The sequence below is a fragment of the Ascaphus truei genome, chromosome 1 (assembly GCF_040206685.1).
Source record: "Ascaphus truei isolate aAscTru1 chromosome 1, aAscTru1.hap1, whole genome shotgun sequence".
In the NCBI taxonomy this organism is placed as follows: domain Eukaryota; kingdom Metazoa; phylum Chordata; class Amphibia; order Anura; family Ascaphidae; genus Ascaphus; species Ascaphus truei.
Genome location: NC_134483.1, coordinates 172,163,348 through 172,175,328, shown reverse-complemented (window position 1 = coordinate 172,175,328; position 11,981 = coordinate 172,163,348). Strand labels below are relative to the sequence as shown.

Genomic DNA, 11,981 nt, shown 5'->3' with positions numbered 1-11,981 from the left:
ATATCAGATCTGATTGATTTTAAACCCGTACATGTGATTATTCTACCATCAATATGGAGAAAAATGTTACAGATGTTAAGTACACATAAAGGGCATACACTATTTAATGGACGGCCAGTGAGATTAATAATGAATTGGGAAGAAAAAAAAAACGTACATGACTGTGTATGTAAATTAAGCACAAGATGTACAATATTCAACTAAAATATTCCATGCATCTGGCACTGCTCTTTGCCACATTACTGCAGAGTTTTTACACCAAAGCTTATTTGATACATGGTCCGACTCCTCTTATATGTATTAATTTTTTGTTATTGCCGTTTCAATCTGATTAAGTTAAAGGGGATTTGTTACATGAAAAAGACAGAAGCATAACAGATGCTCAGCTGTTCACAGTGTTCCTATTCAATGTATTCAGCATTTGTGCTTTTTCTTAACTACAGTTTGTTGCCTCCTACAGTTTATATGGTGGTGGTTGTTTCCAGTCTGTGAGTAGGTTTACTGGCTATGCACTGGTTTAACACAGGCAGTGCTGAAAATCTGTGTAATATGCCAGGCATAAGATGATAGGGATCCATATTAAAATGGGTACGAAACAAAAAGTGACACAGTGTGCTCATTTGCATGTCTTTACCCAGCATTGTATGCTAAGAGATCAAGGGAAAAGGCAGGTTTGTGTACCTGTCTGAGGCTGCGGCCCCAGTGAGCGCGTCGGAGTGCCTGACCGCGCTCGTTCCCTCCACCCGAGCGATCTGAAGGACTTCTGATCACTCGCAATGGGGAGGCGTGGCGGGGGCACGGCCCTGCTATCACACGGCTGGTTCGCCCTCATTGGCTGAACCACCGCCGTGATGTGGCCGTCGCTCGGCCGCCGCGCCAAAAGACAAAAATCTTGTCTTTGTGAAAGGTGATTCTGCATGGCGCTTTCTGCAGGTGCGCTCAGGTAGTGACTGGGGCTGGCCCTATAGAGGGCCGCATCTTGTTCGCGCCGCGCACGCCTTAGCACGCGCAGCCACGAGCAGTGGGGACAAGGCCTAAGACATGTGAATGTGCTCACAAGCGGTATTTTTATTTGCTGTACACCGTATGGTGGAGTTTTTTTTGGTCACTTTTTTTACTCACTATAACTTTCTTTGTATCTGGTTCTCCAATTCTATAACTTAACCCTTTTGCTGCCAAAGGGGCCATACTGTAGCTCTGCAATGCATTGCGGCTCCATTTAGCAACGCCAGGATAAATGGTGAATGCAATTCATATCAATTTTCTGCTAACCTGAAGAGAAAGTCCAAATGCTACTGAATTGTTCCACACTGCAAAAAATGTAATTCTGAAAAGCATATTAAAAAGCAATTTAACACTTTCACTGAATGTGGCACAGCCTGTCCCAAGCTGGTGCCACATACAGTATATTATGCTAGAGAAATCTAAAGCACATGCACATTATTAAAAAAGGATAAATTAAATAGTTACTTTCCTGGGGAGGGCACTGATCGTAAAGTCGAAATCAGCACAATGTATCTAATGAAATAGTTTATCCATTATAGTTATTTGAGTATATTTTCTTTGGCTTCTATTTTCTTTATCCAAACTGAATTCAGTAGCAGCCTCATAAAAAGTGATCAGGAGGAAAGCTATTTTATAAGATGTCCGTAAATGTGTGTAGTACAGTATTTTCAGTGAATAAAAATCTGGGAACATTTATTAAGTTGTGATGTCAATAATATATGAATAAGATAACGCACATTATGCACATTTATGAAGATATTTAATGATCTGTAATGTATGAAGATATTTAATGATCAAATGCGTTCATCATGTGCTATTCCACTGTATGAAATCATGTGTCTAAAACAGTAAATATATTTTAATCAGAGCTTTGATGCGGAAAAGGGATCAAAGAAAACAAGTGAAGATCAGAATTATAACATCAGTAATGGGCATGGAAATCTCCCTTTAACTAGAAAAGTCTGTGAATTCTACAGTACTCCTATCGTCAAATTCTGGTTCCACACGGTAAGTTATTGTCAGCTTTATTTATGTGACTCAATGCCTAGAGTGTTGTAAAGAATAGATGTAATTAAGGGGGAATTAGAATAGACGTTACATGTTTATTTTTTTTGTAGTTCATATAATGTATACGTACAATAGATGTAATTAAGGGGGAATTAGAATAGACGTTACATGTTTATTTTTTTTGTAGTTCATATAATGTATACATACAATATGTACAATAGATGTAATTAAGGGGGAATTAGAATAGACGTTACATGTTTATTTTTTTTGTAGTTCATATAATGTATACATACAATATGTACAATAGATGTAATTAAGGGGGAATTAGAATAGACGTTACATGTTTATTTTTTTGTAGCTCATATAATGTATACATACATATACAACATACCTTTTTGCAATACTGTGTGCTCATTTGCATGTCATTTCCCAGAATCCCTTGCTGCAGAGGAAGCACTGTATGCTAAGTGATAATGGTGAAAGGCAGGGTTGCAGACCTGTCTAAACATGTGAATGTGCTCACAAGTAATATTTTTATATGCTCTATGCAATGCCATATATATATTGCTTTATGTGACAAGTACAGATGCACATGCCTATTTACCTCCCTGTGTAATGTGTGTTATGTTATATGCAGATGGCATACTTGGTGTTCCTCATGCTTTTCACATACACTGTACTAGTGAAGATGGAGGCAACACCCAGCGCCCAAGAGTGGCTGGTTATTACTTACATATTTACTACAGCGATTGAGAAAGTCAGGGAGGTGAGTTTTAATTCCCCTTTCTTCAATATACTGTATATATTTATAGCAGGATAAAGCAGCAATTCTGGCAAAACCAACATTTTTTTTTTAAACGTATTGGAACCAGGTTTTATTCAGCTCTTAGGAGCCCCCCCCCAGTTCCCTAGGTAAGTACTGTTTTCTGTGGACTTCCAGAAGAATCCAACATGGCCACACAACAGCGGCCGCAATGACGTTGGCCACATCTGTATGTTAATAAGTGTAGGGAATGTGTTGTTCTAAAGAAACACTGACACATGCCTGTTTGTAATGAAATTGGATTGCTACTATTACCAAAATAATAAAACATTAGACAACAGAGAGAGAGAGTGTGTAAAGCAGTTCATAAGATCTTTTAAAGCACCTTTTTTTTTTTTAAATTATATATGGCTTAAAAAATAATTCTTGCATTCATAAAGTATTATTTATAATCCAGTGTCCCAATGTCGCTGTAATAATTAAAAGCCACTGCATGCAATTGCTGCTTCTATTATAGGCATCCTCTTCATAGAGTCTATGAAGAGGACTCCAGATCTCCATGCAGACTCAAGAAACATGATTTCATGACCTGATTCACCCACTCTTTCTCCATTTTCTACTGTTTTGGGTATTTGTCCTACTGGGTTTGATGCACAAATGAACAATGCTGACGAGGTGATGTGATCAGGATATGACTGCTCCTTAGAATCTGTTACTGAAGGAATAGTTGGTCAAATTCTGTGTTGACTCCAATTTGTGAGCCAATGTTTGGTTCATGTGGGATTTCTCAATATATGAGCACAGTAAAAAGGCACGGTATGTGTAGTATTCTGTGTTTAACCAATTTATTATTGATTACAAATTTGACTTGTTATGTATTATCATGCAAATGTGTTCCTTTTAGATCATATCAGGTAATTGGTATATCCCGTCACTGTAGACTTTTTACTTTATTTGCATGTAATCTGTAGGATCTTTTGGAGAATAATTGGCTGTGTTGTAATGTACAGCATGACTTTTTAGACCTTCCAGGAGTTTAACCTTATGTGCATGTTCAGTGGAGTTGAACTATCCCTTTAGGGCACCATCATGTTTACAAAGTCAGCTCAGTCACTATGTATTTATGTTCAGCGTATTTTACTATATAATTACTTGAATAATTTGAATTCACCTTAAGTTGTTTTTATTAACATTATTAACTGTAATAAATGTAGTGTTATTTTTTTTTTTTTATTCTACTTATTCTTTTCATAATACAATAAAAAGTATGTACAAAAAAAATCATAGATAAAAAACACTTAAAAGCCCAGATCCACAAAGCGTTATTGAATCATGACGATATATATAACCGGAAGGGACATAATGTTCCTTGACTTAACAAGGTATCTTCAAAGCTAATTATTTGCAAAAACAATGTCCATTTTATCTCATTAGCATAGGCTTAACTTAACATTATTTTCACATAATGTTACATTGTATTTCAATAACATCATGTTATGTCAGTTTTGACGTTACTCCTTTGCAGGCACCAAAATATGGCTTTTGCTGAAGTGGAGAGAAGCAAGAAATAATAAGAGAAATTACACTATGCATGGCCGCCAACAGGGGGTGGGGCTGCCGGGCTTGGCGTCCTGGGCACCTTAAGTCAGGGGGCCTAGCCGCCCGGGACCCTGCACGGCCGTGTCCGTTATATTAAAAAAAAAAGTTTTAAAAAATGGCGGCAATTCCCAGAGCACATGCGCAGAGCCGAGGTCCCGGCGTGCATGCGCAGGGCAAGTAGGGTGTCTGGCCTGCTGCGTATAGGCCCGCTCCCCCCCCCGCTCCCAATGTGGGACGGAGGGGAAGCGCCGTTGCGAGCCCACGCACGCCAATTGAGCTTCCCTGCACACGCAAACCCAGCTTCCCCCGCGCGCTCCTCAGCTTCCCCCGCGCGCTCCTCAGCTGCAGCAGCCACGGAATTAGCCCGCCAGTCTTGCCCCCCCAGCCACCCACCCAGTCACTGTCAAGTCACTGTCACACACCCAGTCACCCACCCTGTCACCCACCCAGTCATTCAGTCATGTGTAACTCAGTCACCCACCCACCCAGTCACTCAGTCACCCACCCAGTCAACCCAGTCACTCAGTCACCCACCCAGTCAACCCAATCACTCAGTCACCCACCCAGTCAACCCAGTCACTCAGTCACCCACCCAGTCAACCCAGTCACCCAGTCACCCACCCAAAGTCACCCACCCACCCAGTCACTCAGTAACCCACCCACCCACCCACCCAGTCACTCAGTCTCCAACCCACCCACCTACCCACCCAGTCACTCAGTCACCCACCCAGGCAGTTACCAACACAGGCAGTCAGTCTGTGCAATGCAATGTTATGATAACGCCTCACTTGCACGTCATTTGCATGTCATTATCACTAACGACCATTATAGTTCATGCGATGCTCTTTAATGGAGAAAATATGACTTAACAAGTTATTATACTTTAGTATTAACGTGCTGTTAAGGTTAAGGTGACTTAATAGAGCTTTGTGGAACTGGGCCAATTACTCAAATACAACATGGCAACCTTACATTGAGGAGTGCTCAACGTTTGTAGCTTAATATAAAGAGAACTAAAAGGAGTAAAAAGTTGGAAGTGAAATAAAATAATCATAGCTTTGACTACAAAGTTATATACACACAAACAATTAAATAGAAAATGTGTAATATTTTATAGTAAGAAAAAATTATTATGACAAATCCATCAAGATAACTTTAGTGTACCACATAAATTCATCAATTGGCCTCGAAATACATATTAAAAAAAGGTAACATTATTTAACAGCAGTGCAATTGAAAACAATTGTTAAAGATAGCACACATAATATTTAATGCATTCTTTTGCGTGTTAACGTGCATTAAGGGGGGTGATAATGTCTTATACAGCCATACCTAAAGGTGGTGTTACTCTCATCCAGACCCTGAAATATAGGTTTTGAGGAAGAGAGACATATTTTACTAAGAGTACACAGTGATTTCTATACCCCCTCAAACCCTCATTTATACAAAATGTATAAATGAGAGATACTTGCGAACGAAACTGAACATATTTGAAATACCTGCGATATATGCTACTTTGAATATGCAAAGTATATTTCAAATGATTTAAATAAGCATATATCCCAGTTATCTCAGTCAATGGGTACTTTAGTAAAATAGTACTCTCCCACTCCAGCAACACCTACATTTAAAGGTCTGGCTAGGAGCAGAAACACCTTTAGGTATGACGTATGTATGTATCATCTTAATTATATAAACCAGCAATTAACGCAGTGCTTTTCAAAAGTATAATACAAGGTAAATAAATGATAAACAATGTTAATAAGTATAACTGTAAATGATAGCATACTGTAAGGCAATGGGAGACCCTGCTTGAAGAGCTTACAATCTAGGTGGTATGTTGGAAGGCTGATAGACAGTAGGTTAATTGTGCATTATTAAAAATGCAGTCAGGGAGGTCAATGTCAATGTCATCATTAGTGTTTTAGTGGTAGCGGAACATAGGAAGGGGTATATTTTAACAATGATGCGAAGGAAGAAACAGCAAGTTTTAGTAAAGACATTTATACACTGTGGGGAGAAGATACAGTGAAAAAGGAGAAATTAACTAAACATATACATAGCGCTCAACCTATTAAACAACCTAAACTTAACAATACACTATAATGAATGAAAGTGCTGTGAACTACTAATATCTTATATAAAAGATATACCGATATATGGGGGGATCCCACAGACTGATGTAACAGAATGGGGGAGTGGCTGCCTAAGGAGTGACAACGAACCTATCCATAAGGCTAGTACAAACAGTAACAAGAGAAATATAAAACAACTAAAAAATAGAAGATAAAAAATAAAAATAAAAAGTCCTTGGCGCACTATCAGGTATATAATCCTGATAAAATATGGAAGTCCCAATTCTTTGAATGTAGGGATGATATGTGAGTCCGGAATCCGATCTCTCTTACAGTCCCTTGGATGGTGGCTCAGGATACTGTATGTAATTATACAAAACAAACCAACCATTGCGCAGTAACTTCTGATTAATCGTTTGCTCCCCCACCGCTGCTAGCTACTTACTTAAAAGTAGAGGATATTAGGCCTTGAAAGGTATCTTTGACTTTCTTTCTAGCAGGCTGGATATCTATAGGTTGCCAGGCGATGTTGACCCTCTCCGGACAGATGCTTACAATACCATAAAACGGAATAAAAATAGAAAGAACCAATGGTATAATACCGTATAAATTTAATAAAACAATGAAGGACTTACTCACATGCTGACCGGCCCTATGATCAGGATACAATGTGCCGTCCGCCTGCATGAGAGGATGCCGGAGTGGTGCAGATGGAGGTAGGATCTTGCGTGAATCCCCGCTTCGTGGCCGCGACTCGGAGCGCCTGGTCCACCTCCGATGACGTCACTGCTAGCGCGCCCCTTCTCCTCTCCACACACCCCTGAAGAAGTGACGTCAATAGTCACGAAACGCGCGTAGGGTGGAGTTCTATTAGGACGTGATACTACATGCGCGTGTTTGGAGAGGAGAAGGGGCGCGCTAGCAGTGATGTCATCGGAGGTGGACCAGGCGCTCCGAGTCGCGGCCACGAAGCGGGGATTCACGCAAGATCCTACCTCCATCTGCACCACTCCGGCATCCTCTCATGCAGGCGGACGGCACATTGTATCCTGATCATAGGGCCGGTCAGCATGTGAGTGTACTGCTTTAAGTCCTTCATTGTTTTATTAAATTTATACGGTATTATACCATTGATTCTTTCTATTTTTATTCCGTTTTATGGTATTGTAAGCATCTGTCTGGAGAGGGTCAACATCGCCTGGCAACCTATAGATATCCAGCCTGCTAGAAAGAAAGTCAAAGATACCTTTCAAGGCCTAATATCCTCTACTTTTAAGTAAGTAGCTAGCAGCGGTGGGGGAGCAAACGTTTAATCAGAAGTTACTGCGCAATGGTTGGTTTGTTTTGTATAATTACAGATCCTGAGCCACCACCAGGTTTATATACCTGATAGTGCGCCAAGGACTTTTTATTTTTTATCTTCTATTTTTTAGTTGTTTTATATTTCTCTTGTTACTGTTGGGAGAAGGAAATGGAGGAGTAGAATGTAGGCAGCGGGCTTGCGAGTCCAGATGGATAGTAGTGTTATTGACTGTAATGGACAAGGAGATAAGGAGGCCTGGTTTAGAGGGAATATGAGGAGCTCTGTCTTAGCCATGTTAAGATTGAGGCAATGAAGGGCCATCCAGGCTGAGATTGCTGATAGTCGTTTTTGACTACACGGCAGGTGTAAGGTCAGGTGTAGATAAATATAGTTGTGTGTCATCAGCATAGAGATGATAGCTGAATCCAAAGGAGTCAATGAGTTCACCCAGTAAGAGTGTATATAAAGTACAGAGAAGAATAAGGGGCCTACAACTGAGCTTTGAGGTACACCTACTGAGAGTTCCATAGAGGTCGAACAGGAGTTGGCATAAGAGACACTGAAGGAACGGTGAGATAGGTAGGCAGAGAACAATGAGAGGTGGTCAACACTATAAAAGGCTGAGGAGAGGTCAAGAAGAATCATAAAGGAGTAGTTTGCTTGGCAATATGGAGGTCATTAGCTACTCAGGTGTGTGCGGTTTCTGTTAAGTATACTGTGCAGAAGCCTGATAGGGTCAAGTAGGTTATGAGAGTTTAGAAAAATAAATATCCGTAAAGAAACAATTCAGGCAAGAGGGAAACAGGGGAGGTAGGGTCTAGAGTTTTATCCTTAGGAATAGGACGAACAACAGCTTACATAAAAAGAGATGGAAAAGTAACGGAACAAAGAGAATAATTAAAGATTTAAGTGAGGAATTGGGACCATGGTAGAAACAAGTGGTTTCAGGAGGTGGGAGGGAATTGGTTTGAGGCTGCATGTAGTGGAGGGTGAGGAGAAGAGCAGCAGAGATACTTCTTCCTCTGTAACTGGATAGGGGTCAAAGGCAGAAGGGGTAAGATTAGTAATGAGTGGTGTGGAAAGGACAGAGGAGATTTCTCTGCAGGTAGCTTCCAACTCGTGTTTGAAATAATTGGCCAAGTCTTGGGATGTAATGGAATGAGAGTAGCATGATGTGGCGGGAGGTCGAAGAAAAGTGTCAAAGACAGAAAAGTGGTGGTATGGGTAGAATTTGTACCTGTTTATTAGAGAGGCAACAAAAAGATCAGAAAGTGTGCCTGTATGTTATTTAACAATATTTTTAGGTTGGAGTGCTATGTATGGTGGCATACTGTACAGGGGGAGCATACTGGTCAAATTAGGAGGCAAGTCAGTGTTACAAGTTGTGACATCAGAATACAGGGGAACCGAATCACTAATAGTGCAATCAAAAACCTTTACTGAAAAACAAGGATCTTCTTATGTAGTTATATCAGGACTGTTCATAACCATCTCATTAGAATGGAGCCATAATAAAAGGATTTAAGCCATTTAAACATTCTCATATTTCAAGAACATAACCACTCTTAAAACTAGTACTGTTATGTATTGTGATACAATCACTGCCTCTAGGTGCTGGAATAGGGCAGCTTTGGGACTTTCCTGGGTACAGAGTTCATTTCCCCTAAAGTAGCTAGTTCAGCTACAAACTAATTGAGGCTGTACTCCTTATTGCACATGGAGTTTTAAAAGTCAGGAAGTGACTACATGTGGAGAGAGACCGTGCTGAAGCGGGGATGTCCTTAACATTGGACATACAGAGGAGAGATTCTCTGAGCTCTCATGAGGCTGAGCTCTCCTAGGAAGGAAGGATGCTAGACCGTACTGAAGCGGGGATGTCTGCTCCATAACCTTGGAATAACATGTAGCCAGGCCTGGTTTCTGGCTACCAGTCTGCCCTTCTCCTGGCAGTATGCCCTAGTAAGAGCAGGCCTGCCAGGACTAATAATGGGGTTTCCCCACACCCTGCAGCTTCAGTGAGTCACAGGGGAGGCGGTGCAACCAGGCCTTGTGTCCAAGCAGGGACTCAGAACTCGTTCCTGTTTTTCCTGTACTTAAGGAGCTGCACTTCCTGATTTAGTTAGTTGCCTCTACCCTTGAGAGAGGCTGGTCTACCCGAATAACTGTGCAGGGCTCTGCACAGTTTGGACTCCCTCCCTTAGGGGAGTAGAGTGGGGGACTATTCCTCTTACTCCACCAGGGAGTAGGAGAAGAGCATGCAGGAGACTCAGATCTACTGTGAGCAGCAGGTATGCACCACCACACTCCATGTAGCAGCAAAATCTCCCAGGGGGGGGGGCAATATGGGCTACATTTGGAGGCGCTGCTGAGATCATCAGGACATGCTTTCAGAAAGCAGCAACAAATGCAGAAAGGGGCCTGATGGTATAATGCCAGGGACCCTTGGGCACCCATAGTCCTCTTTGGAGCAGAGGGCCAGGGGTAAGCCCCATTAAGTGAGGGGGCCCCCTTTTGAGCTCCAAGCACATAGGCTTTGAGGGGAAAGGGGGAATCCCCACTCGGCTAGCCCAGTGAGGGATTCAAAAATCCCTAATTATTTCCTTTAATGGATGGTGTTGGGGCCCCCCCTGGTGACATTCAGCATCAGGGAGCGTGTAGACCCTTCACCCATTATGTTCTATATTGTGGGCTTCCAACAGGGCTGTGTGTCCTGGGAGCGTGTACCCCAATCTGTGCGAGCTACCATTAAGGGAATTCCTGTTGCATTAGTAGCTGAGATCAGGGCCCCGGCAGCATCCTGACCTTCAGAGGGGGTAAAACAGGATATATTGAAAATAGCACTTGTGCTGCGGGTACATTGTGCTGTGGGGGAGTCTCATCGGCTAGTGTGTCCGGTCGTAGCGTGGCCCCCACATTCCATGCTATGTTCTGTATTGGGGGCTCCCAGAAGGGAATATTGTCCTGGGAGCGTGTACCCAATTTGTTACTACCAAAAGGGACAGGCTCTGTTGTATGTGGCAGGGATCCTGTGCACCTCATGGAGATCTAAAATGGCTGCCCAGCAAAGGAGCAGAATTGGGGATGGTGGTAGATATATGACAGGACACTTCCCCTTTAGATAATAGTGAAAAGTATTTGAAGATAGAGTAGGGAGGTTTTTTTTTGTGGTGGTGTTGATGGAGTGTGGTCATGTTTGGTTGCAAAAATGTTTTTCTTTTAAAACGTGGGCGAGGTGTGGAGTGGGGCAATTGGGCAGTGTAGAGCAGATGCTGGCAACTGGGAAATAGTGGATATGAGGAAAGAGAAGTATGTTTATAGAGAGACCAGTGTTGTAGGGAAAAAAACATGACTTTGTAGGGCACAAATTCTGCTTGCGAGTATGACTTCCTCCAAGGTCTTCTGCAATACAGGATCAAATTTGGAGGAACTGTGGGGAAATGGTTAGTGTGCCATGGTTGAGGCTTATGAAGATAGGAGTAGCAAGAAGTAGCAGCAGGTCCTGGTATAGGACAAATGAAAGAATATGGTTGCCAAATCTGTATAGGAGTGTGTGACAGGGCCTTAACCCCGTCTAAAAGGGCTTCAACTAGGAAGCCTGTATTTGGCTGATGAGTCCAGCAGGGAGCGGGTTATTTGCAGATACCATCAATAAGCCAATCTCCACCTGGCTCATCAGACAGGTAGAAAAGCCTCCTGCTTTAACTGCAGAGGATCTCTCTAGCACTGGATAAGTGTGTGCTGCTAGAGAGAGATCGCAGGGAATCAGATCGATAGGTGGAAACCTCAACAAACCATACCAGGGAAGCAGAGCCAAGTGAGTGAAAATCCCTTGACCAACCTTGAAAATGCACTGGAAACAGACCAGGAACAATTCTTTTAAGAGGTTCTTGACAAGCAGGCCAGACACATTGGCCTACTACAGCACCATCTGTTCCAGCAGGGTGGAAACCAGGGTCAACAGTTGACAGCTTTGCAGAAGGCAAACGCTAAATTTACCGCCATGGGGGGAAAATAGGAGCAACTGTTGACAACTCTAGAGACGACAAACGCTGAACGCCATGGATGAGAAGCAGAAGGAGGCTGAAAGGGAGGCCCTCTGTCTCCATATAGAACAGGGATGCTCTCAAAAGAAGTTTTGCAGGCTCGGTACAGAGCTCAAAGTCGCTCGGTAAGAGATTTGCAGTCTCCGTGCAGAGCTGGCAATCTCGCAGTTTTGGTACCGAGTGGG

General features: G+C 42.2%; 1 protein-coding gene across 6 annotated transcripts in view; it reads left to right on the top strand.

The window, feature by feature from the left end:
* The window catches only part of TRPM6 (transient receptor potential cation channel subfamily M member 6), a 227,257-nt gene that overhangs the window by 139,616 nt on the left and 75,660 nt on the right, over positions 1-11,981 (top strand). For 5 of the 6 annotated variants that reach the window (XM_075598299.1, XM_075598313.1, XM_075598290.1 and 2 more), the window contains 2 exons: positions 1,873-2,013; positions 2,651-2,779. In XM_075598299.1, the coding sequence (XP_075454414.1) occupies positions 1,873-2,013; positions 2,651-2,779 (270 nt within the window). The remainder of the gene's footprint in view (positions 1-1,872; positions 2,014-2,650; positions 2,780-11,981) is intronic. The other variant, XM_075598307.1, reaches the window with a different exon arrangement.